This window comes from Arachis hypogaea, chromosome 14 (assembly GCF_003086295.3).
Source record: "Arachis hypogaea cultivar Tifrunner chromosome 14, arahy.Tifrunner.gnm2.J5K5, whole genome shotgun sequence".
NCBI lineage: Eukaryota > Viridiplantae > Streptophyta > Magnoliopsida > Fabales > Fabaceae > Arachis > Arachis hypogaea.
In genome coordinates, this window is record NC_092049.1 from 88,858,513 (window position 1) to 88,885,537 (window position 27,025).

General features: G+C 34.2%; 1 protein-coding gene and 2 long non-coding RNA genes across 3 annotated transcripts; all 3 read right to left on the minus strand.

The window, feature by feature from the left end:
- Nucleotides 1–14,790: 14,790 nt before the first annotated feature.
- On the minus strand, nt 14,791–15,679 carry LOC112740440 (uncharacterized). Its single transcript, XM_025789147.3, has 3 exons — nt 15,389–15,679; nt 15,222–15,323; nt 14,791–15,147 (listed from the first exon to the last, which is right to left on the minus strand). The coding sequence occupies exons 1-3, from the start codon at nt 15,449–15,451 to the stop codon at nt 14,791–14,793; spliced, it is 522 nt and encodes a 173-aa protein (XP_025644932.1). The 5' UTR covers nt 15,452–15,679.
- A 118-nt stretch (nt 15,680–15,797) lies between these two features.
- LOC140178854 (uncharacterized) lies at nt 15,798–17,304 on the minus strand. Its single transcript, XR_011871823.1, has 2 exons — nt 17,175–17,304; nt 15,798–15,928 (listed from the first exon to the last, which is right to left on the minus strand). It is a non-coding gene; the product is annotated as an uncharacterized lncRNA (long non-coding RNA).
- A 5,030-nt stretch (nt 17,305–22,334) lies between these two features.
- Nucleotides 22,335–23,360, minus strand: LOC140178855 (uncharacterized). Its single transcript, XR_011871824.1, has 4 exons — nt 23,321–23,360; nt 23,075–23,143; nt 22,911–22,979; nt 22,335–22,817 (listed from the first exon to the last, which is right to left on the minus strand). It is a non-coding gene; the product is annotated as an uncharacterized lncRNA (long non-coding RNA).
- Nucleotides 23,361–27,025: the final 3,665 nt, after the last annotated feature.

Here is a 27,025-nt window from a genome sequence, read left to right on the forward strand (position 1 = left end):
ATGAGAATTAGACGTCCTATCCTAGTTATCCTTATCAATTGTGATGAGAATTGTTCGTTGCTCCCACTTTGTTAATCCTCTAACTATGAAGGAAGGTCAAGTGGATAAATTAATTTGATTTTCCAAGTCCTAGTCAACTCCCAAGGAAAGACTAGAGTTAGTAGAATGCAAGTCAATCAACAACTTTCAATTATCAATCAACAAAAGAAGTTTGATAACTCAAGTGTCTCCAATTATTCAATTCAAGCTAAGAATGTAAAAAGCTAAATTAAAATCATAAATATGAAATACCTCAAATTACATTAAATAAAGAAATCAAATCTAACATGGAGTTCATAAACCAAATTGGGAAAATAAATAAACTAGAATGCTAGAATAAATAAAAGTAGAAGAGAAACTAAATTAAAGGAACATTGAACCTGAAATTAAGAAGAAATAAACCTAAAACTAAGAGAAATCCTAAAACCTAGAGAGAGGATATAAAACTACATATAAAACCTAAATTGATGTGAATGAATGTTGTATCAATCTGTGTTGAGTCTCTGCTTGTCCCCTGACTTTAGTCTGCATTTCTGGGACGAAAACTAGGTCCAAACTCAGCCCAAAATCGCCCCCAGCATTTTCTGTGTTTTCTGCAGGTAGCGCATGTAACGCGTATGCATAGGTCACACGTACGCGTCGTTGATCATCTTCGCGTGTCATGCGTACGCGTCAGGTACGCACACGAGTCGCCGTGCGAACTCCAATTCACGCGCACGCGTGAGCCGTGCATGCGCGTCGCTCCTCGCTGGTTGTCTCCTTTGTTTCTTGTGCTCCTTCTATTTTTGCAAGCTTCTTCTCCATCCTCTAAGCCATTCCTTCCCTATAAAGCCTGAAAACACTTAACACATAGATCACGGCATTGAATGGTATAAAGGGGAATAAAAAATACATAATTTAAAGGCTTAGGAAGCAAGTTTTCAATTATAGAATAAAATTGGGAAGGAATTGTAAAATCATGCAATTCATATGAATAAGTGAGTAAAGAGTTGATAAAAATCACTCAAATGAGCACAAGATAAACCATAAAATAGTGGTTTATCATGGAGTCTTTGGTGCGAGCCGAAATGAAGCATAAGGATTTTATTATAGTTTGCCTTGAAGATTGTAGTGACTGGAGCAATGCTACTACAAGGCATGTTGTGATGCATGTATGTGCCTCTCTTTGTCCTTGCGCTTTCTTCTCTTGATTAATTTCCATAAATTTGTTGAGTATCTGGTAGTTGAAGTTGGTGTCATAGCTGAATGCTTTCAATCTTTCATGCCATATCTATAGATTGTAAAAAGAAGTAATATAAAGAGACCAAGAAAAAAAAATCAGATTATATTGGGGTGAACATTTTTGAGGATATAAAGAACACTTCTCTAGCTAATCTGCTAGGATTTGGAGCACAAAAAAGTGAAATATATAAATCACAGCTTCAATAGAAAGTTTTGTTGTTTCTTTATAGATTGATCTTGAGCTATCAAGGATTGTAATTGTCTTAACTAAGCTAGATACTAGGATACCTCAACATGCCTGTCCATCCGATGCTGAAGTTTTCCTTTCACCCCCTGCATGTTAGTGCGTGAATTGAGATTTTGCACAGCTTAACTGGCAAGTGCATTGGGTCATCCAAGTAATACCTCAGGTGAATGGGGGTCGATCCCATGAGGATTGTTGGACTGAGCAACAATGGATATCCAGTTGGATTTAGTTAGGCAAATCAAAAAGGGGTTTGGTGAGTCAATTCACATAAAACGGTAAATAAGCAAGTAAATAAACAAATAAAGGTTTGGTGTAAAAACAGTATGAGAAAATAGTTAAGGCTTCGGAGAAGTTTACTTTTTTGGATTAAAAGTTCTTACCAACTATTTTAACAATGCATGATTCATTCTATGGCAAATTGTAAATAACTAAACCCTAATCCCTTAGTGATTTTGTTTCCTCTAACCATCATTAACCACCACTCCCGTGGTCACTTAATTCCGATTAGAGGGTTAAGTTCAAAAACTAGTTTATGGCCACAAAAACCCTAATTACCCAAAGCTAACAGGATTATATGTCACATATCCCAGTTAGTTCATGTAATTAGCAGTTTAGGAGGAATTTATTTTCAAGCTGTAGTTCAAGCGAGATAATTCTTTCGAGAATCACAAGAACACAAGTAGAATAAGGGTCATGCTCCCGCTCCACCCAAATTCATAAGTTTAAGAACGAAAACAATCTATAAAATTGAATCAAAACATAAATTAAAATAGAAGAATAATAGTTCTAATCCATAGAAATAAACAGAGCTCCTAACCTTAATCGAGAGGTTTAGTTGCTCATGACTTACAGAGAAAACTAGGGTTCTAAAAACTGCAAAAGGAAAGATGATAATGTTCGAACCCCCTTAAGAGGAGTATTGATGGGCGGATATTTTGTACGCTTTTTGGCATCACTTTCATATAGTTTTTAGTAGTTTTTATTTAGTTTTACTCAGTTTTTATAGATTTTAGTGTTAAATTCACATTTTTAGATTCTACTATGAGTTTTTATGTTTTTGTACAATTTTAGGTATTTTCTGCCTGAAATTGAGGAGCTGATGCAGAAGTCTGATTCAGAGATAGAGAAAGCACTGCAGATGCTGTCTGGATCTGAGCTACCTGTATTCAGAAGAGCTTTTCTGGAGCTACAGAAGCCTAAATGGAGCGCTCTCAATAGCTATGGAAAGCTGACTTTCATAGTCCATACTTTGCTTCGGATTAGAAGACCCAAAGCTGGCGTCCAACGCCAGCTACCTGCCCCCTTCCAAGGGTCCAGCGCCCAAAGAGCAAAGACCAATGTAAAAACGCCCAAAGAGGACCCCCTAGCTGGCGTTTCACACCCAAGAGACCTCATAGCACGTGGATATCATCAAAGCTCAGCCCAAACACTCACCAAGTGGGCCCCAGAAGTGGATTTTAGTACTAAATAGACTGTTTTACCCTTACTAGTCATCTGTTTAGTATTTAAAGTGTATTTCACATAATCATTCAAACAACATACTACCATTCAGCATTATTTTCGTTTTACATTGTATTTTACTTCAGTATGAGTTTCTAAACCTCCTAGGTTGAGGGGAGGAGGCCTGCTGTGTCCCATGAATTAATAAAAGTACTATTGTTTCTTCTTCAATCCGTGTTTGATCTATCTCTAAGATGTATAATCCGATCTTCATTGTGGTGAATAGGATGATCTAACCAATTAGCTCTGCTCATCATATTAAGACAAATGTGCCTGACAAACACCTGCGTCTACTTGGGTTCGTGTGAATACTTGGCCGGAAAGCACGAGCCAATAGCTATGTTTATGCATCTCTCAGACGGCTAATCCATGAGTTCGTTGGGAACTTCTCGAGACACCAGTTCAGCCGATTTCCATGGAGATTAGGGTCTCCGTGGTATATGCTAGAATCCATAGAAGCAGCACTCTCTGATGCGGAAAATTCGACCTTGTCTGTGGCGTTTTGAGTAGGATCGCCAAGAGAATGAATTGCTAGAGCTTCACCCTCCGTTAGATTGAATGACCACGGGCAATGACTTTGATCACATACAGCCTACCATAGAAGAAGATCATTCACAAGAAAAGAAGACAGTAGTACCAGAGTTAATTCAGAAAGACAAAGCAACTCCAATTTTTAACCATATCCCTATTACTGATTCCAAAGTCCTAATACAATCCCGTATCCAACAACCAAACCTTCTGATCTGCCTGACTAAGACCTGCAAGATAACCATAGCTTGTTTCAAACAACAATCTCCGTAGGATCGACCCTGACTCGCTCAGGAATTACTTGGACGACTCAGTGCACTTGCTGGTACTACTGTACGAAAGTGTGGGGATCGTATGCACCAAGTTTTTGGCACCGTTGCCAGAGATTGTTGAGTTTGGACAAACTGAAGGATTGTCTTGCTCCCTAGATCAGGTAATTTTTATTTTTTTTAGTCTTTTAATTTTTATTTTCTTCTTCAAATTTTCGAAAAATCATTAAAATATTTTTCAAAAAATATTTTTCTTTTCTTTGTTTAATTTGTGTTCTTGGTATTGAGTCTTCCATGTTCTTGTTTCCTGTTTTTCAATTCCAAAAATTTTAAAACTCTTTCAAAAACCTTTTTCATATAGTTTATTTTTGAGCATCCTTAGCTTTCTGTTTGAGAGTCTTTGTTTGTGTTTTTTTATTAAATCTTTTATTTTTTTCGAAAAAAAAATTAAAAACCCTTTTCAAAAATTTTTATTTTTCTTGTTTAATCTTTGTTCTTAGTTTGAGTCTTTTGTGTTTGTTCTTGTTGAGTCTTGCATTTTCTTTGAGTCCTGTTTTCTAAAAATTTTTCAAAAATATTTTCTTTGTTTAAATCTTGTGTCAAGTCTTTAAGTTTGGTGTTTTCTTGTTATTTTTCTTTTGATTTTCGAAAATTTATGTTTAGTTTTCTAAAAATTTTAAGTTTGGTGTTCTTTTCATGTTCTTGTATTCTTTGAGTCTTTGAACTTTTTCTTTGTGTTCTTGTTAGTCTTCAAAGTGTTCTTGAGTCTTTTTTGTGTTTTGATCTTAAAATTTTTAAGTTTGGTGTTCCTTTGTGTTTTTCCTCAAATTTTCGCACACTAGGAGTAACTAGATCTAAAAATTTTAAGTTTGGTGTCTTTTACTTGTTTTTCTCTCTCCTCATTAAATTCAAAAATAAAAAATATCTTTTCTATCTTTATTTTAATTATAATTTTTGAAAATTCCTTTTAAAATTCAGATTTTAATTTTAAAAATTTTTTTATCTTATCTTGTCTTATCTTAGCTTTAAATTTCAAAAATCAAATCATTTCAAAATCAAATCTTTTCAAAAATCACATCTTTTTCAAAATCTTATCTTATCTTATTTCAAATTCAAAATTTTAAAATTCAATTTCAAATTTTAAATTTTAAATTTTAAATTTCAAAATTCAATTTTTAAAACTGAATTTTCAAATTTCAAATTTCAAAATCAAATCTTTTTCAAAAATAAAATTTCAAATCTTATCTTTTTCAAATCTTTATCTTATCTTGTTGACTTTTTAAAAAAAATTCAAAATTTAAAACTTCAAAATTTCAAATTTTAAAATTCAAATTTCAAATTTCAAAATTCAAATTTTAACTTTCAAAATTTAAAATTTTTAATTTCAAAATTTTTGTTTTAAAATCAAATCTTTTCTTAATTAATTACTTATCTTCTCTCTCTTTTTTTTAAAACTTCCTAACTAACTCTTCTACTTCTCTTTCTTCTTTTTCGAACTTTTATTTCTTTTTAATTAATTAATTTTAAATTCGGTTTAATTAAACAAATAAAATAAAAACAATAATATTTTAATTCTTACTCAATTCTTCTACTTCTCTCTCTTCTTCTACCCCTTCTATCCTCATTCTTCTTTCTTAATCATGAACCCAAGTAGGAATGTAGAGTTCAGAAGAACTCTGGGATCTTATACAAATTCCACTACTGACTTCTATGGAAGAAGCATCAGCATACCTCACGTCAGAGCTAGTAGCTTTGAACTCAACCCTCAGCTTATTAATTTAGTGCAACAAAACTGTCAGTATTCTGGGCTTTTTCAGGAAGAACCTACAAAATTCCTGGCAGACTTCTTAAAGATTGCTGACACAGTACACAGTAAGGGAGTAGACCAAGATGTCTACAGATTATTGCTTTTTCCTTTTGCTGTAAAGGACCAAGCAAAAAAGTGGTTGGATAACTAGCCTAAAGCTAGTTTAAAAACTTGGAAACAATTAGTGGACAAGTTTTTAAATCAATACTTCTCCCTAAGAAAGATGACCGGTAGCGTGTAAGCAAACCCCACACTTCCGTACAGTTGTAGTACCAGCAAGTATACTGGGTCATCCAAGTGATACCTGAGCGAGTCAGGATCGATCCCACAAGGATTGTGGCTTGAAGCAAGCTATGGTTATCTTGCAGGTCTTGGTCAGGCGGAATCAAAAGGTCATTGGGTGGAACTTTGTATAAGTACTTGTTATATCAAATATTTAGATGTTAAGAAGGAATAAGGATAGGAATAGAGTTGAAAGTTGGAGTTGCTTTGTCTTTCTGAATTTACTCTGGTACTACTGCTCTCCTTGCTTATGAGTGATTTCTTCAATGGCAGACTGTATGTGATTGACAGTACTGGTTTGAGCAACTGCCAATACTCCTCCGGATCTGAACCCCAGGTTTAGTGTGGATCCATCTCTACTTGAGGGTGAAGCGCGTACAGTCCATTCTCCTTTATGATCCTACTCAAAATATCACAGACAAGGTCAGATCTTTCGGATCAGAAAATGCTGTATCTATGGATTCTAGCCTCTACCATAGAGACCTTAATCTCCCCGGAAGTTGGCTGAACTGATGTCTCAAGAAGTCCCCAACGAAGTCGTGGATTAGTGATAAACCCCGATTTTGTGGTTTATCTTGTGCTTAATTTGGGGGATTTTATCACCTTTTCTCACATTTATTCAATGAAATAGCATGGTTTTGCAATTCTCCCTTGATTTGTGCTTAAATGTGAAAACATTCTTTTTAGGCCCTAAAGTTGGTAATTTTAATTCACTTTAATTCCATTCGATGCCTTGATGTATTTGTTGAGTGATTTCAGGTTCATAGGGCAAGTATTGGATGGAAGAAGTGAGGAGAAAAGCATGCAAAGTGGGAGAACTCATGAAGAAATGAAGGAACCGTAAAGCTGTCAAGTTCGACCTCTTCGCACTCAATCGACCATAACTTGAGCTACAGAGGTCCAAATGAGGCGGTTTTAGTTGCGTTGGAAAGCTAACATCTGGGGCTTCGAAATGATATAAAATTTTCCATATGTTACTTCGCGCTCAGGGGCGCGCACGCGCCATGTACGCGTGCGCGCTGATTCTGCCGTGGCCCACTAAGGTGAAATCGCCCCCAGCGATTTCTGAAGCACTTTGGGCCCAAACCAACTCATTTCTAATGCTATTCCATGCAGAATTCAAGCTTGGGCAAGGGGGGAGCAATTAGTTTAGTCAACATGAGCCTTTAGTTAGTTTTCTAGAGAGAGAAGCTCCCTCTTCTCTCTAGAGTTAGGTTAGGTTAATCCATCTTAGATCTAGGTTTAATTACATGTTTTCATCTTGTTTCTTTTATGATTTCTTACTTCTACTCCTTCATTCTCATTATTTATAGTGTTAATTTTACTTTTATGCTCCTTTTATATTCATGAACCCATGTTGGATTTGGATCTTTTCTTTAATGCAATTCAATGTTTGATGTTCCTTTAATTGTTGATTTGAGTTGTTGATTTACTTTTCTTGTAATTTGTAGTTGGTAGATTTTACTATTCTTACATATTTACCATGCTTTCCATTTGTACCCACCAAGTGTTTGAAAAAATGCTTGGTTGGGCCTTAGAGTAGATTTTGAGCATTCTTGGCTTGGAAAGAGTAATTAGGCAATCTTGAGTCATGAAAACCCAACTCATGTTGGTGATCTAGAGTTGTTAGCTAATATTGTTTCCATTGACGCTAATCTTTTGCTAATTTAATTAGTGAGTTGATTAGGACTTTTGGAATATTGTTTCCATTGACGCTAATCTTTTGCTAATTTAATTAGTGAGTTGATTAGGACTTTTGGATTGAGATTAGCTAGTCTTATTAGACTTTCTCTCATGGAAGATAATATGATACCTTCTTCCAATGTTAGAGATGACGTAATAAGATAAATTCTTGTTATTATTGTGGTATGATTGATTAATCTTGTTTGACTTTCTCCCTATTTGTTGGAGTTGACTAAATAAGATGAATTAATCATTGCATGACTAGGATAGAAAGCCTATATTCTCAATCCTTGCCATGAATGTCTCTCTTTATTAATTGCTTTCTTTAATTACTTGCTTGATTTACTTTCTTGTCATTTATTTTCTTGCCCCTCTTATAAATCAAAACCCCTTCACCCCTTCATAGCCAATAATTGATTATTTCATTGCAATTCCTCGTGAGATGACCCGGAGTCCAAATACTCCGGTTAATTTCATTTGGGGTTTGCACTTGTGACAACCCAAATTTTTGATGTGGGAATTGTTTGATGGTTTAGAGCTATGCTTACAACGAAGTAATTCTTTCTATAAGAAGAAAATCTAGACCATCGAGCAAAACTCATTATCAAAATGGCGCCGTTGCCGGGGAGTTGCAATGGTGTTATGTTATTGGTTATCGTATATATGTGAATATTGCGAATAGCTTGATTTTTGGATTGCTTGTTAGTTTTTGCTAGTTCTAGGACTTTGTTTCGTTATTTCTTGTTAGCTTTTGTTTCTTGTTTTTACTTTTCACTATGAATTCTCACTTTGGCTATGAGTTTGGTTCTAACTATGTTGTAGGAAATGAGAGCTTCAATGAGGATGTGTATCAAGGATGGGACAATCAAAGGTGGGAGGAGCCATATGCATATGATCAATCCTCATGGCAACAACCTCCACCAATGCACTATGAAGAAGAGCCATTCTATGATGCATATCAATCCAATGGCTATGGTGAATCCCCTTGTGACTTTCAAGAACCACCAACATACACCTATGAGCCATATCCTCAATATAACCCTCAACCATACTCACAAGCCCCTTCTTACCAACCATTTCCATATGACTCTAATCCATATCCATCCTACCAACAATCATATGAGCCATATGAACCACACATAGAGCCACCACTACTCCAACATCAACATTTTCAAGAGCCACCCCTCCATATTATTACCAAGATGAACCACCTCCAATACATGAAAACTTTCAACCACAACTCTACCTAAAAGAACCACCTTCCGACTATAATACCTTTCCCTCAAATAATGAACCCTCTCTTCCACCATCACCCCCGATGAAGCCTCTATGCTAGAATTAAGGGATCTTGAATCTCATATCTTAAGGCAACACGAGGAGGATGAAAAAAATTTTGAGGAGTTAAGAGCAAAAATGGCCATCATGGTAGAAGCCATTGGCAACATAGTTTCATCCCGCCTAAGCCTATGCGATCAAGGCACTTCCATTGTGGAATGTGGAGAAGCAACCAAGGAGCTTGGTGAGGGAGTGAACTTGAAGCTCCAAGGTGAAGAAGAAGAGTTAAAGCAAGTAATGCAACAAGAGGAGGAGGTAGAGATTATTGAATAAGAGGAAGAAGTGGTTGAAGACTTAGGAGATGCGGAACCACCTTGGGAGTCTAGGATTGAAGAAAACCTCTTCAAAATGATTGAAATTGATGCTAGGGAGGAAAGTGCACACCTTCCAAGGCATATCCCTTATGAAGAATCGGATGGGATAGAGCAAGAATTGAGTTCCCTTGGTGAGGAAGATCAAGCACCAGTTCTTAGTGGTGAAGAATCCTTTGAACATGAAGAACTTTCCCCCATTGGATTTGAAAGCAATGTGGAGGTAAATCTCTCTCGTCCTCCCATTTGTGATTTGAGTAAGGGAAAATGTTTAGATAAAATTGTTGAACAAAGGATTGAAATTAAGAGATCTTGTGGAGAGGTGGAAGTCCTTAGAAAAAGGAGGATGGGAATTGAATACGCTTTGTCAAGACCCTTGGAATCACCTTTACCTAGGTTGCCATCTACACCTTCATTTGAGTGGATGAAACTCATTTCTATTATCTTTGTTATCCCACTTGAATATGGTTTGCTTGAAACGGATGGTCAACTTAGGATGCTTTGTGGGATGAAGCGTAAAAGAAAGATGTTTCGTGGTTGGCATTGCAAATCAAGGCTCATTATGGTTGAAGCTTCAAGGAGTAAAGGTTGGACTAGTGCTCAATTGGATGGGTCTAGGAGGATAGTTTGGTACTTCCATGAGAATTCATCTCTCTTGCCACCCAGAGGAAACCACCATGATCAACTCAAGGACGGGTGTGAAAACAAAGTGTGGGATCCCGGATTGCACAAGGAAGATCAACTTTGGGAGCCTATGGTTTGTGAAGAACTCCATCAAAGCTTAGAGTTATTAACTTTGAATGATGAAGCACAATGGAAGTCCAAGCATTGGTGGATGTTCAAGGATGGATTCAAGCACAAGCCACCTTGATGAAGAGCTCCCCATAAGTCCAACTTAAGGACAATAAACAAAAGTGCTAGGTGGGAGACACCCCACCATGGTAAACTCTTTCCTTTTTTCCTTTTGTACATATTGGTAAAATAAGTTTAATTTCATGTTTTGTTTGATTAGTTGAGTTTAATTGGTAGTCTAGTAGGTTAAATAAGGTTTTATGATGTTTTGGTAGTCGTTTGGAGGTTTGGAATGCTTGGTTTGGTGCAAAAACATAGAAAAATTTTAAAAAACAGAGCACCACCCACACGCACGCGCACTCCACGCGTACGCGTGAATCAAGCAATTTCGGCCATCCACGCGGACGCGCCATGTACGCGAACGCGTGGATTGAATTTTTCCACTTCCCATACATTCACCCGAGAGTTGTGCTTGAAGTGTGCCAACTTTGTGCCCAAAGGCACGCGAACGCGTACCTTGCGTGTCCGCGCCGACTCTCTGCTTCGCCATGCACGCGTATGCGCACTGCACGCGTATGCATCGCTTCCATTTCGTCAATCCACGCTTATGCGTACATGACGCACACGCGTGGATTGCCCTGTTTCACTCATCTTCTTTTCTTCTCCTCTTTCCATTTCGTTCCTTCTTCTCTTTTCTTTTCCACTCTTAAAACATCATCCAACACTACCAAGCATCATGTAGCACCATTTCTTTTAGTTAGTTAGTTAGTTTAATTTTTTTTTCCATTATAAGTGTTGGATTATTAATCTTGTTTACTGTTTACTGCTGCTGCTTATTAATAGGATGTTAGTTTAACATCATTGTTGTTATTGTCATTGTTGGATTCCTTTGTTGAGATTGCAATTTATTACTTGGTCCTGAATTTTCATGTTGAACATTTGTGAATACCAAGTACATGTTACGTTGCCTTCATGCATCTTAACTCTTTGAATTGCATGTTTTGGCCACCATGCATTCATCATCCATTGTTAGGCAATTGTACATTATCAATGCATTTTTTTTAGGATGCTTGTTCTAATTGATCATCACCTATTTCATGCATTGAGTTTGTGAAATTGTGAAATTGGATCGAAAGCTTACCTAGTGACATATTTTTTAGCTTTGTAAAGCTTTGTGGACCATGCTTGCTATGTGATTGATTCTTGACTTCTATATCTTTTTTCCTAAGTCCCATAGCATCCATGTGTTTCACCTCTATGTCACTTAGGTTTTGCAACAACTTCAATAGGTGTCATTGATTGTGGTGTAAGTTTCATATACCATTATGTTCATTAAGTTCACTTACACATCAATCAATGTCCATGCATTATCCAATTTCACAATTACTTGATTTTTGCTTGAATGCTTTTATGCTTCTTCACTACTTGTTGGATTGTTTTAGCCTACAAGTCTTTTAAAGTATCTCGAGCACACTAGAATGAGTGAAGTGCATATTTTCTTTTGTGTAATTGTGACATAACTTTTTGTACTAGTGTGTGTGTATTCTAAACCGCGCGTAATTTTAGAACCCACATACTTATTTTTCATTAATGTCACACTAATTCACTCACTCAATTCTAGTAATTTACCTCATTCCAACAATCCATGCTTCCTTGCTTGTGCATTTACTTGTCTTATTATCTCCTGTTTCCTATGTTCAGGATGAATCATCATAAGCAAAAACGGAAGTGGGAGAAGAACACGCAGCATCGGTTGACCTACCAACTGAAGGTAGCAACCAGGAAAGTCGCCGAACCCCCTTATTCATCTTTGGATGCACCGAGGACGGTGCAAACTTTTAAGTGTGGGGAGGTTGTCCGACTGCTCGGCATTTTTGGGTGACAAGTTTCTAATCCCAACACTTTTTCATTTCATTTTTAGGTCTTTTAGGATTTTTGGTTGCATTGCATATGTATATATTAAGCTTAGTCAAAATCATGATATTTTCCAAAGATTTTATCTATAGGGCACCCTAATTGAAAAAAAAATTTAGAACTTGCTTGAATTATATACTTTGTGGAACATGATTCTTGAGCTAAGAATACAAGCATGTGAGATTTGAGCCTAATTGTGTGGTTACATCATATATAACCACTTATTTTCATTCTTGTGTGTATTATTCTCTTCCTATGATTGTAATCTTTGATTTGTTTAATTCTATATGTCCATTATTTTGTGTATACATGCATTTACATGATTGAGGCCATTGTTCAAATAGCTCACTTAACCATATAGCCTACCTTTTATCTTCTATTGTTAGCCAATCTTGAGCCTATGCTTAACCCATTTGTTCTTAATTGTAGCACATTACAAGCCTAAGTGAAAAACAATAGATATCCCTTAATTTGGATCTTTGACTAGCTTAAGCTAGTGAGAGTGTTTATCATTTGATTTTGGGAGAGTTGGGAACATTGGGTAGAGATAAAAGTGTGTTTTTATATTTGTGTTGAGAATCTTGGGAATTGGGTACATACTCATGTATTAATCATGTGTAAACCATATGCATTGATGTTCTTGTATATATTTTAGTTGAGAAGAAAAAAAAGTATAATGAAAAAAAAATGAGAAAATATATATATAAGAAAAAAATATAGAAAAAGAATTGCAATAAAAAGGGGACAAAATGCCCCAAAGCAAGGTTCAATAAAAGTCAATGCATATGAGTTGTGATCAAGAAGAGAATGCATGAGTGTGTAGAAAAGTGAAGAATGGGTAGTTACGTTTGTTTAGAATTGTATAGGTTGTCATAGGTTAGGTGGGAAGTTTAAGTTAATCAAAGATTCAAATTTCAAGCTCACTTGACCATATGCATCCTACCTTGACCCTAGCCCCATTACAACCTATGGGAAAGTCCTCATGATATTTGTATGCATGCATGAAATAATTGTTGATTGTTAGATGAAAAACAAATCTTGGAAAGCATGATTAGGGGAGAATTGAGTGAATCAACCCCATACACTTGAGTGCCTAGAGCGGATACACATCCGGTGAGGGTTCAATTGCTCAATTACATGTTTCCACCCATGATCATCTCTTTTCTTGCAAGTTTGTAAAATCTTTTTAATAATTCAATTCAATTGTGGGGTGAGTGATTGCTATTGCCTTAGGCCTTGTGTCTGTATGTGTATTCTTGGGAATTGATTTATTTTGACTAAGTGGATGCATTCGTATAGATAGATTGCATATAGATAGGTTGCATGTAGTTAGTTTGCATTGAATAAATGTTGATGTCCCTTTGCTTCTTTCTTGATTTTAGCATGAGGACATGTTTAGTTTAAGTGTGGGGAGATTTGATAAACCCCGATTTTGTGGTTTATCTTGTGTTTAATTTGGGAGATTTTATCACCTTTTCTCACATTTATTCAATGAAATAGCATGGTTTTGCAATTCTCTCTTGATTTGTGCTTAAATGTGAAAACATGCTTTTTAGGCCCTAAAGTTGGTAATTTTAATTCACTTTAATTCCATTCGATGTCTTGATGTATTTGTTGAGTGATTTCAGGTTCATAGGGCAAGTATTGGATGGAAGAAGTGAGGAGAAAAGCATGCAAAGTGGGAGAACTCATGAAGAAATGAAGGAACCGTAAAGCTGTCAAGAATATGGCCGATTAGCTACCACAAAAAGAGTCGAAAAATCGTCGCTAATCCGACGCAAAATATAATTTGTGACAGATTAGCTACCGCTTAGCTACTAATGCTTTCCTCGCTGATTACAAGTCGCAGATCAGTGACGCAAACACAACAGTCGCTAATTCATCGGAAAGTTTTTTAGCTACCGAATAAATAGTCGCAAATCAATCACTAAAGTAAAAGCTAATTCCGTAGAAGAAATGGACTAAAAGGTAGTCACTAATTAGCGATAAACTCTACTGCAGCAGACTCATCGCTAAATGCAAGCTAACTGCGTAGACAAAATGAAATGGTTGGTTGACGCTAATTAGCGAGGAATTTTTTCGAACCTAACTCGTCGCAAGTTATCCGCTAATATGGTCGCAAATCTGTCACATTGTGTAGCAAATCTATAGCTAACCTTTAAAAATCCTTAATCAAATTTGTAGGAATTTTGTCGCTAAACCAAAGCTATTCGAAAATGATAAAGTAGAGTTATGAAATAGTCGCTAATTTGCTAAGAAATAATATGTAGTCAATTAGTTGCAATATTATCGCAAAATGTCATCGCAAATTCCTTTTAAAATAGTAACAAATCGATAGGTATCTCACAATTGTTTCAGTCGCAATAGAGTCTTTAATTTGTCACCATCATCAACAGCGAGTATGTCGCTAATTTTACTAGAATATCAGTTAGAATTCCAATTTTTTCGTTATACTAAAATAAACATCATATTATTTTTTTTATTTTATTGATTGAAATGAAAGATTATGCATAAATATAAAATTAGTTCATAAAAATTATACATGTTTAAAAAAAAATCAAACCCAACATATTTATTAAAATAAAAGTCTAATGCAACATCTCCAACATAAATACTTCACAAATAAAATACCAAAACAAGCTAAATCTAACAATATCAATAACTATAAAAACCAATCCAAATAATTATTTATCAACCAAGTAAACTACCAATAAAAGTAAGCCAACTTCTATAAAAACTGAAAATGAAACAAATTGCCTAATCAATTATCTATCAAAGAAATAAACTACGATAATAAGTTAAGCCTAACAAAATGCATTAACATAAGCCACCTAACCAAATATTATTCCCAACAAAATCACTCTAATGGTTCTTCTCTTGGGGGAATCCTGGAATCTTAGAAAGGAGAGACAGTAAATTATTCTGTATAGCTTCATTCACAACACTAGGCAACACTGCATTTATAGCACTAGGCAATGCTTCTTTAATAGCCTCAGTGATGTCTGTTTGTGAGACTGACTTGACTGTAGAAACACCTGTATCTTCAGGTAATGGCACATCTCTATGATCATGAATACCAATATCCAGACTGCGGCCTAACCCATGAACTCGTCCTTTCTTGTTGGTTCCTGCAACTTCTATCCACACGTCAGGATCAACTTCAGGTTGATCTATTAAATCTTCTCCATATTTTTGTGATATTGCCTCTCCATATGAGTCCTACAGCAGAAAAATAAGGACATATTATTAAGAAAACTAAAACTAAATTATGCTACAAAATTAAAGACACTTACAATAATTTCCTTGGATACTTCAGAAACATATTCTCCACTTTTTTTCTTATGAACATCATCATATACTTCAAGGAAAGATACACGACGCTTCAACTTAGCTTCCTGTAACAAGCTTTATTAGAATATACTATCATAAGTCATTTGTTATAGACAATATTTTTTTATACCTTTCTTCTCTTGTGTTCGCCAAAACTGATAGACCCTACAGTGTGTAGTTTATGAGTAGGCATAGCAGCCCTATTTTTTTGACCGGCCACAGACTTGTTTTACCACTTTGAATCTAACCAATGATCAACTAAGCCATTCCAAACATCAACTTTCATTGCTTTAGGTCCATGACCCTTAATATCAGCAATACTAGTAGAGTTTGCCTCCTTAAAAGCTCTATCCCTTGCTCTTTTCAAAATATCAGGATAGCGGTCATGCATTGTCTTATTCCAAACAGTTCTTGCCATAGCCTTATCATAATTCGATGAAAATTCATGTTTTTCCTAAATTTAAAGAGTGAAAGAATTAGCAAATACTCAATCCAATTATTTGTAAAAAATCACAGTGAAACAACATTATAATTACTAACCAGAAAACCTTTAAACAATTCGTCCTTCATGTTTGGACAATAATCCTGCCATCTTGGCGCTGGAGAAGGCATCCTACTTAATAAATCTTTCGTGATGTCACGAGTTACCGTATGATCTGTAAATCTCTTCCTACATTAAAAAATACACAACTATCAAAAACAGTTTAACACACAATAACATAGATCATTAAAACAACAAAAAATTCTAGGCTTAGCTATACTACTCATAACTTTAAAATAATTCATGAAAATAAAATAGATTAAAAGAATATAAAGCTCCCAATAGTGCAAGACTAAAGCAGCAACCATTGTTATCTTCATGCAAGCAATCCCAACAAACAGTTTTTCAAATAAAAATCAAGTTTATAAAATACACTATAAAAGTATCATCATAAAACCAAAGGCAAATTACACACATGACTCACCCCTTTTGAGGTGTGATAAAATATAAACCTGATCCCATTTCTCTAAAATCATGCATTGATTAAATGAAATTCAGGTAATAATAATGTTGTACTCTTATATTTTCTAAAATATAATGGTAAACTGTAAACACTCCTAATGCACCATTTAAAGAGAGATGAATGTCACTTGGACAAATAGAGAGAAGTTATCACAAATTCACCAAACCTCGGGAGGTTAGTGTCTTTTGCATTAAAGACAAATATATTTTAGCTCAAACTGTAAAAGCCACAGGAAATGAAGAGGCAGATCAGAAAAAAAACAAGTAATAATCAGAACAAATATTTATTTTACTCAAGAGGCATGTATTAACTGCTGGTTACATACCATTTTCATGGAGCTGCTGTTATCCATATTTATGTTTGCTGTTTTGACAAATTTCAGATGAAAGGAATACAAGAAATATGCACATATTTATATTTATTTTTCTTAATTGAGCAGAAGTGATAATACTGGATCAGAGGATATAAAATAAAAGAGATGCTTTATTTCTTTGAAATTATTTACTAATAGATTTCTCCATAGTGATATAAAATGGCCATATGTTTTGGACTTTAGTGAAATGGATTCCCTGTGTCGTGAACTTAAGCTTAGATTAATATCAATGTTTTGCAAAGAGGAAGAATGTCCACATATTTATATTTATTTTTTATTTATTTCATAAAAATAAATATAATAATAATTAATAAATAATATAACATAAATGAGACATATATAAGACTCTAACAGCAAACACACCTTTGTGATAATTTGTGATTGCATGAAAAAAACTAGGTACAAATTAGGTCAATTTTAATAAATCTAGTAATAAACTAGTAAATTAAAGATCATGCACCTAGTGATACTCTTCTTTTTCATTTTAAGTAGAAAGTATGATGATATAGGAAGGTCAACATAGTAGTATAACTACTTACGGTTTATCGCCTTTCTCTACAGCTATTACCAGCTTTCCGTTACTCCTAGTTTCAGCATGCACACTTGATTGTCCAACATTAGTTAGCTCATTATCTTCTGCATCTAAAGCAGATGCATCAGACGAATTCACACCTACAATGAATAAGAGAATTTTCAATTAGATGTGTAGTTATTTGTGAATACATAAACATTTATCTGAAGTAAATCATACCATCTAATTGAGGTGATGATTGTGATAAAACTTGTGGGGATTGGTTTGATGCTGATCCCACATTCAAATGTGTAAGATGAGGTTCATCATTATTAGAGTTCTGTTGACCTAAACAAAAAACAGCCAAAAAAATAGATAAAATAAAACCACTTCCTCACCAGGATTAATTAAATCACAATAAAGACATACAACTCGAACGTATAGTACAACTACATACCTAACACATGTATTGGTGGTTGAGAAGAATCAATGTCAACAGTTTGCTCACCTAAACTCAATAAAATAAGCATACATCATATTTCCTAAATCAAGAGTTGTTAATGGTAAAATAAATTAAACGGCGAATGTATACCTGACCTACGTGAGGAAAGCTGAGATTGATCGAGACGAGTGTTTCGTACTATTCGTCCACCTCTACTTTTTGGCGCCATGATTATCTATCAAATAAGAAATAAATTAAAAAGAAAGTGTTATTAAAATATTTAAAATACAAGCAGTTAATATATTTAGAAGCGATAGTTACCAATAAAAAAGAATAATAAAACATTATTCAACAGTTTAGATCACAAAAGTTGAATTACCATATTCTAGTAAAATTAATTTAAAAGATATTCCATACAACATAATGAAAAGATTGCACCGAGAAAAGGATTTACCGTAAACAACTAATCTATAATGATATTACCACAAACTAGAAGAAGAAATAGTCATCAAATTTTGTCTATTAACATGATATAGCACTGCGAGCCCCTGGTTCAAGGAGCAAAAAAATAAATAAAACACTCAATATGAATGTAGGAAGAGTAGTAGATTTTCACATGCTGCATCCATCTATCGTAGATTAACAAGGTACATTTAATTATTAGAACCTAAAAGATGTCTATACAATAGTGTATAATGTAATTATTAATAATTGGCATAATTAAAATTTGAATATGCAGGAAACTTAATTGATATGTGAAGTATTAAAATATAAAGAATTAATGTTATTCTTTTTTGCCTGTCCCAAACTGTGTTAAGGCTTTCTCTTATCCAAATATCAATGTGTTATTAGAGAGTTCATTATTCTATTTTAAAATATGAATTCAGGCATCTTCAAACATAATAGATGGCAAACTCGGATTGGAAGAGTTGGAGGCAACAAAAATCTCTATCTTAGCGCTTTTAGTAAGTGAATCTAAGCATCTAGCTATTCTATTCCACTTCTATTTTCATTTCTCAATGGTAATTCACTAGCGCATGCCAACCAAATTTTTTAATTATGGACAAAGAAACCTCCAAGTAACTAGACCAAGAAAAAGAACCATGCATGATTACTAATTTTGGGTCCCTCACTTTTACTTGCGTTGAATTAAAACACTTCCTAAAATATCATAGGTACACGTATATATAGAATTAATGAAAGCAATAATTGATGGATACACTAAAATTGGATGAACTTATAATAAACTGTGTAAAAAAAGTCATTACCAAAAATAACAGCGCAAAAATAAAATAATATCTCTATTTATTTTATTTAATCAAGAGTATTTAATTATGGAATATAACTATACCTTTAAAGGATTTGAGAAAAAATGATTTGAGTTTGGGAAGATGTGATTTTAAAGGTTTAAAAATATTTTTCAATCTCAAGATACAGGGCCTCCATGAACAATAAAATTCACAGCAATAGCATAATCTAATTCAATGAAGATGCCATAATCCAATAAAACTTTGAATGCAAGTAGTATCATCTTTCATATTAAATTAATGATAAGAACAAGCATGAGAAGAGATTAAGATAACCTGCAACTAGATAGAAAGGAATAGCGGACCTGCTACAGCGACGTCGTGGATCAGACCTCCTTCAGCGGTGTTATGGGCTGGACCTCCTTCAACGGACCTCCTTCCTTAAACAAACGGCACCAACAGTCCTTCCTTTTCCACCACCAGAAATCCTTGTTTTACTTGTTCTACGATGGCTAAATGGCAGAAAGGGAGATAGTGGGGATAGTGGGGTTTTTAATTTTTGATTTCAAGTATTACAAACTGTAAATTAAAAGTGCGCGCGGTTGTTATTTTTTGCTTTTAGCGCTTTTTTTAATTATATATTCTATAACTTTTTTAAATTTTTGTATTTCTATTTTTAAATTTGAAAATTATTTTTTTAAAAAAGAATTAAATTTGTAATAAAATTTTAACACAATTAACACCAAGCAACAAAAAAAGGCAACTCAAAAACCAACTATCCTCACTGACAGAAAACCACAATGGCTAGAACAAGATGAATTGAAACAGTAACTCACCAATTAAAACAAAGACCAACTAAATCAATAAATGAAAAATTAAAACAATAAAGAAGAAGAAAAAGAAATTACCTTAGTTTTCACATGTTTTGAAAAAATCAGCAGCAGAAGGGAGAGAAAGCTGAAGCTTTCATACTTGATGGATATGGCTGAACGAAGGGTTGCACAACCGCAGATGAGAGACTTCACAGCCGAAAAATGACGACTGCGTGGAGGCCCGAAAATGCATAGGAACAAAGGCATTTGGATGACGCTTGAGCAGCGCGTACCGCGGCGGAGCAGACGCGGTGGCGGCAGTGGTTGGGCAGGTTGAAGAATGACGAAGAGATGGAGGTTGCATGTTCAAATTTCTGCTGCGTTCTAAGCTTCCAAGAAAAGGGGCTCTTTTGGAGGTTTGGGAATGAGGTCACAGAGAGCTGAGGGCAACGAGATTTAAGGGTGTTTTGGTTTTGTTTTTGTTTCTCTTTTTTTCTTTGTTATGGTGCCAAAAAGGGCACCTTGTTATTATATTATTACTTGTGGGAATTTTTTTTGTTTTAATAAAAATGAACATAATTTAAATTAACCATTTAATCAATTTAATACAAATAGACATATTTAGTTATTACTAGTATGATTAATTATGTTTATATATTTGATTAAAAAAAACTTATAAAGTTTTGAAATTAAAAAATTAACAATTAAATCTTTTTAAATATATCCAAGATATATGTAAAATAATACAAAATAAATATATACTCGTAGTATTATATATTTCGGATATATTGGTCCCAATACTAAATTGAATTTAATTCTAAATTCATAATCCAAATTAAATTGAAGTCAAAATCACCTCAACATTCAACAAGTTAAATAAATAATGTCTATCAAAATTTTATAATTATATTTTTTATCATTATATTTTTTTTAATTCTTTTGAATGAAAAAATAAGAATAAATATTTCTTTTTTTAATTTATTTTAATTTATCAGTGAATCAAATATAAGAGCATTAATTTTTGTATCTTTGTCTTCTGTTTATTCTTTTTAATTAATGTCATTTTTTAATTTCTTTTCTGGAAACTACACGTAGCCTAAGTGTTGAAATTTAAATCCTTGATCTGCATATAGGATGAAGTAGGGGTGCACAGACCCGGCCCGGCCCGAAGGCTCGGCCCGGTCCCGAACACTTTAAGGATTAATTTGGTGTGATTTCATCGGGTTTAGGGTTGGGTACGGGTCTCAAAAATAGACCCGGTCATTATTTCGGGTCGGGTCCGGGCCATAGCTCGGGTCACCCGAAGTCAGTCCGGTGGCCCGGTCATCATACACAATTAATATTTTGTGTTATTAGTGATGGATCATGACTATTCTTATGTTGAATTTAAATATTGTAAACCTTAATATTTTGTGTTATTAGTCATTATAAGACTATAAATTAATGTTTTATGTTTAGAATGCATAAGACTTTAGACTAATACATAAGATTGTGTTATTTGTATTGATTTAAATATTTGGTATTATTAGACAATATTAGTATTGATTGTGGTTATGCTTTAGTATTGATTGTGGTTATGCTTTAATTTTGAAGAAGGATTGGTTCTTGTTATATTTTTCTAAGTGAATTTTACCATGTTAACTAATGGTTGGAGTCTTGGAAATTTGGATATTTTTACATGCTAGCTTACAAGAAGGTATCAACGTAATGTAATGTTAACGACCCGGTTTTCACCCAGTTTTCACCCGGTATAATTGTGGCCCGAAAGTGTATTGGTTTCATCGGGTCTAGGGCCGGGTTCGGGTCTAATAAATAGACCCGGTGTATATTTCGGGTCGGGTCTGGGTCACATCAAACTCGACTTCACCCAGCCCATGTGCACCCCTAGGATAAAGGGATACTATGAAAAATCAAACCCGAAAAGGATATATATATATAATGAATAGACGACAACTTTAAAATGTTTAAAAAATGCTTTATGATTATAGTAAATAAGTTCTTTTTTAGAGTATAATAAATAAGCTCTTTTACAATAAAGTATGTGTAAATTAAAATAATTCAACGAGTTAAACAAGTTGATTCGTATAATATTTTTTTTTAAATTAAACAAAAAATCAATTTAAGGAGGAGTTTACAAGATGTTTCTAGAACAAAAACAGTAACCTTTAAATTAATTGTATGTTACTTTTTTTTTAGTGGGTTGCTCCGATTGTCGAATTAAGTAAAATAAAATAAAATTTGCCAATTTAATACCATATAATATCTAATAGTATATTATTAAATTATGATATAATATCATTATTGATGAATGATAGTAAATTATTTATTTTGAATTCGAACTTCATTTGCTCCTTTGGTATAATTACTTATTTTTTATTACTTATTATAAAAAAGATTAATAAGCTAAGCCAAAGGTTGGTATAATTTGCTTATATTTTACTTCCTTATTATATAAAAGATAAATGAGCTATTTTACTACCTTATTATATATCAAAATTGGAATTCTATAGCTACTCTCGCATATAAAGAATACATCACTAGGTATTGCCTATATAAGAAATTATAGAAAGAAGAAATCCATTGATATTAAACACCACAACAGGATCCATGTCATCTGCTGCCATGATCCTATAAAACAAGTAACTTTATCCCATCCAAGGACTAGCTGTCTTATCCCGAGAGTTCAATATCAGAAACAGAAAGGCTGCAATGCATTCAGAAATCATTTAAATAATAAATTTAGAAAAAATAAGAAAAATATTAAAACGGTTCCTAATCTACCTAACAAGATCAGTTCATTATGTAATATAGACCAGGAATTTAGCACTAAATTCAATACATTCACTGATTAAACACTCGGATTAATATAGACCAGGAATTTAGCACTAAATTCAATACATTCACTGATTAAACACTCGGATCAGAAGCATCGATCATAAACCATGAAATAATCCTAAAAAAAATTGAAAAACTGAATGCCATTCAGAAAATCCATATGCAAGAAACTAAAATTTATTTTGTAGTTGGCAACAGCAGTGAGATATTTCTGTCACACTCAAGTAATACACCAAATATATTCCCACTTGTTCAAATGGTTAAAATTCATTGTAGCTTTCATCTGTGGTACCTTTTTCTTCTATGAACTTTGTAGATCCAAAACTGTTTCCCCCCTTACAAGAAGAAAAATGAAAAATTCAGCTCATGCTGGTTTCTATTAAAATTACGAGCTATAGCCTTAAAATGAGATTATATTGTGTACATACCTTAAATATGATTAGTCTCTGATTTATTGAGCAAAACTGAATTGGTTCCTTACTCTCATGAATTTGAGCCTGAACAGGCATGAGATGTAAATTAGATTAATTTATTTGTTGCACATAATTATTCAACAACTTATTATGAAAGAGCAGGCAAGAATGTCACTAACCACAACTGAATTAGTTCTTGCTTAATCAGCCATACTATTCATGAGAGAAATGGCCACTGTTTAATCCTCCTGCGAGCCAAAAATCATAGAACATATTAAGAGTTTCTTCACAATGACAACCCCCACCACCAACCCTTATCCAAATACATGAGTTCGAGTTTATTCGTGGCCACAAAAAGAATAAAATTAATAATAATTACAAGATTGAAGGTAAAACTTAGACAGCTTTTGGAAATAAAATTTCACCTCCAAATCACTTCTACTTTTATTGAGATGTCATGGGCTGCAATTCCAACAAACTAAGAAAACATCATTAGACTATCCTATAATATATAATTTTTATTTTAAAGAGAAGGAATTAGATTGTCTCTAAATAATATAGCTTTGAAAACTTAATAAATTTATGTGACTTTCAATAGAAAAATTTGCTTAGATGATACATAACCAAAAACATTGCCTATTGCTTACTGTTACAGATTTGCAGCCAAGCCAAGCATAAAAGAGAGCTTCATCCCTTCCATTTCCAAGAAATGTATACTGTACTATATAGCTATCACCACTGTAAAGCCTTGTCAGTTCTGCAACTGAAAGAAGAGAAAATTTATCACCATCCACCAGCCACACCTGAATTTGCGGTATTCAGTTAACAGTCAACACTGGCTAAAAATACAAGCATGATTATCTGCCAACAACTAAATTGTATAAGGTACTAAACCTGCTACTTTTTCTTATCCTTCCTCATGAAGCCTAGGCTCTGCTGATTTAGGCCAATTAGTAAAATATGACCGAAATATCGGACTTTTCAATCCCTCTGACAAAAATGTCAAATGAGTCTTGTTTGATCTGCCTTCAATTCTGACAAAATCCTGGTATTTGGAGATGGTAGTGAGAACAGGCCATGACATTAACACTTTAAGAAAAATTTTCTGGTCTTACTTATCTGTCATTTGCACACTTCAACAAAGAATTCATTACTAAATTTCCAATTTTACTGCCTCCTACAAGAAATCTGAGCACAGGACTAATCAAGAAATGTAGTTTGAGATTGATAGAATGGATCAATTAGATTTTGAAAATTAAACAAGAGCATTTCAACAAATGAACATGAACCAATTCAAAATGAAGCTGTAGAGTAGTAGACATATACAATTAAATAACCCCAGTTTCTTGATAAAAAAAAGGTAAAGAAATCAAAGAAACAAAATTTGTTTTACTCATAGCTTACCGTGATTTTGTAGGGTGGCTGAGGCATTTCATCGAACATATGAGATACATAAAAACACAAAACTTGTAAAAATTTACATCACATAGTCTTCATTCTCGTCTTCGGAACAAGCACTTTCACTATCTTCACCGTCAAAATCTTCGTTATCGTTGATGAACTCATCATTCAGCAAAGTGTCCATTGGACAATTTATATCTTCTGCATTTACCTCTTCCATTGGAGCATTTGCATCAAACAATGAAATAACTTCATCCTCTGAAATGACATTTTGCGCTCTTAATTCAGAAACACTATCTTGATAAAAGTCATTACTGTCATCTTGCCCATTGGGTTCTTCATCTGGATCATGCAAAGTTTCATTTATATATAGCTTGGCTCTAACTTTACAAGCCGCCCACCATTCCCCGTTGGACTTATTCCCACTATGTGGGTATTTTGTGTAATATACCTGTTGTGCTTGTTCAGCCAAAACAAACGGCTCATTTGATTGTAGTCTTGATTTATACTTTATGTCAACTAACCCATATCTCTCATCAACTTTGACACCGTTAATTGGGTCAAACCAGCAGCATCGAAAGATAAATACAGAATTTCCATCACCCAAGTATGACAGTTCCAATATCTCCTCAAGAATGCCATAGTAGTCTAAGTCATTTTCTCCATAAATATTTCTTTTAACACATACCCCACTATTCATAGTAGCTCTATTTTTGTCGTGATCCTTAGTATGAAATCTATATCCATTAACTTTTAAGCCGTTGTACGAAGTGACAGATTTAGAAGGACCATAAGCTATCTGTTGAATCATTCTACTTCTAATATTACCTGTATCTACTTACAAATGAATATGATAACAATTGAAAGTTATACATTCTTGCAATACAAATAATTTTAATGTTATAAATATTTAATTTCAAAAATCACTCACTTGATTCTTTATCCATCTACTGAAGTCCTTATCGCGGACAATTAGTATTTCATCCTCGGAGATATTTGGATCTAACTCTTTCAGTGAATCCTCAAATTGTCTAATAAATAAAGTAATGAATATAACATTCAATTTATTTCTTTAAAACTAGTGTATATATAATATGAATATAAAAACTAGTTCTAACTTACTGGAGATAAGGTTCTATTTCTTCGCAGTTGACAAGAATGTATGTGTGGACGATATGAAGTTCTTCATCAGTTAAGTATTTTTTTGAACCTCGCCCAATGGAAAGACATGGGTATCTAAAAATAGACAAGTGATTCTCGTCCATATTTGAGCCACCATCATCGTTCCTGGGAACTTGAGTCCGCCTTGTTTGTACTGTTGATTCAAAATACATAGAAGTAAAGTTTGAAATTTCTTCCAAAATATATGCTTCACAAATAGATCCTTCAACTCTTGCCTTATTTCGAACTTTTCGTTTTAAGAATAGCATACACCTTTCAAATGGATACATCCATCGATACTGTACAGGTCCTCCAACCTTAGCTTCATAGGGGATGTGGATAACTAAATGCTCCATCACATCAAAGAAAGTTGGCGGAAAAATTTTTTCTAGCTTACAAACCGTTTCAATAATGGAAATCTCTGCCTGCTCCACAACATTAGGGCGTATTTCAGTAGCACAAATTTCTTTAAAGAACAAGCTGAGTTCTGTTAGCACTCCCCATATGGATTTTGGCAACACGTCTCGAAATGCCAACGGTATTAGTCTTTCCATGAAAACATGACTGTCGTGACTCTTCATTCCATATATCTTCCCATCCGCTAGATTAACACATCGTGAAATATTTGATGCATAACCATCAGGAAATTTTAATTGCTTTATCCAGTCACATACTATCCTCCTTTGTTGAGAATCTAAGACATATGTGGATTTTGGTTTTTTGTACTTTCCATTCTCGAATACCAACTCCAAGTTAGGGCGCTTGCATATTAGCTTCAAATCTTCTCTTGCATTCGCGTTGTCTTTTGTCTTGCCCTTTACGTCCATAACAGTGTTAAAGATGTTGTCAAAAATATTTTTTTCAATATGCATAATGTCTAAATTGTGTCTTATCAAATTAGTTGACCAATAAGGCAACTCCCAAAATATACTTTTTCTCACCCAATTATGAATGGTACCAAAGTCACCCTTTTTTCCTCTCGAATTAGCCCCAAAGTTAGCTTCCTCGAGTCTGTCCAACTCATTTAAGATGTCAACTCCACTCATTCGTTTCGGTGGAAAAGAACTTTCCATGGTTGACTTTTTAAAAGTACCGATCACGACAAAATGCATGACTAGTAGGCAAGTACTGTAGATGACAATCAAACCAGCAGGGTTTAGCGCCGTGTTGTAGTCGAAACGATTTAGTGTTCTTCATGCAAATCGGACAAGAAAGTCGGCCGTGAGTGCTCCAACCAGACAACATTCCATAAGCCGGAAAATCGTTTATAGTCCACAATAATGCTGCCTTCATGTTAAAATTTTTCTTTTGCCATGCATCATAAGTAGTAACACCATTGTCCCACGAAACCTTTAACTCGTCAATCAGCGGTCTAAGATAAACATCTAATCTTTTTCCGGGAGACTTCGGTCCAGGGATCAAAAGACTAAGGAATATGTACTCTCTTCTCATGCACATACTTAGAGGAAGATTGTAAGGTGTGACAAACACAGGCCAACATGAGTATGGAGTCTTCGAGCCAGAAAATGGATTAAAACCATCAGTACAAAGTCCAAGCCTAACATTTC

What these genes read in the sequence shown, in the direction of transcription:
- LOC112740440 (XM_025789147.3), bottom strand. Translation starts at nt 15,451, where the DNA reads ATGCCTACTCATAAACTACACACTGTAGGGTCTATCAGTTTTGGCGAA. An exon ending in GCGAACACAAGAGAAGAAAG is followed by an intron (nt 15,324 to 15,388) that starts GTATAAAAAAAT and finishes AGCTTGTTACAG; the next exon opens with GAAGCTAAGTTGAAGCGTCG. An exon ending in AAGTATCCAAGGAAATTATT is followed by an intron (nt 15,148 to 15,221) that starts GTAAGTGTCTTT and finishes TTTCTGCTGTAG; the next exon opens with GACTCATATGGAGAGGCAAT.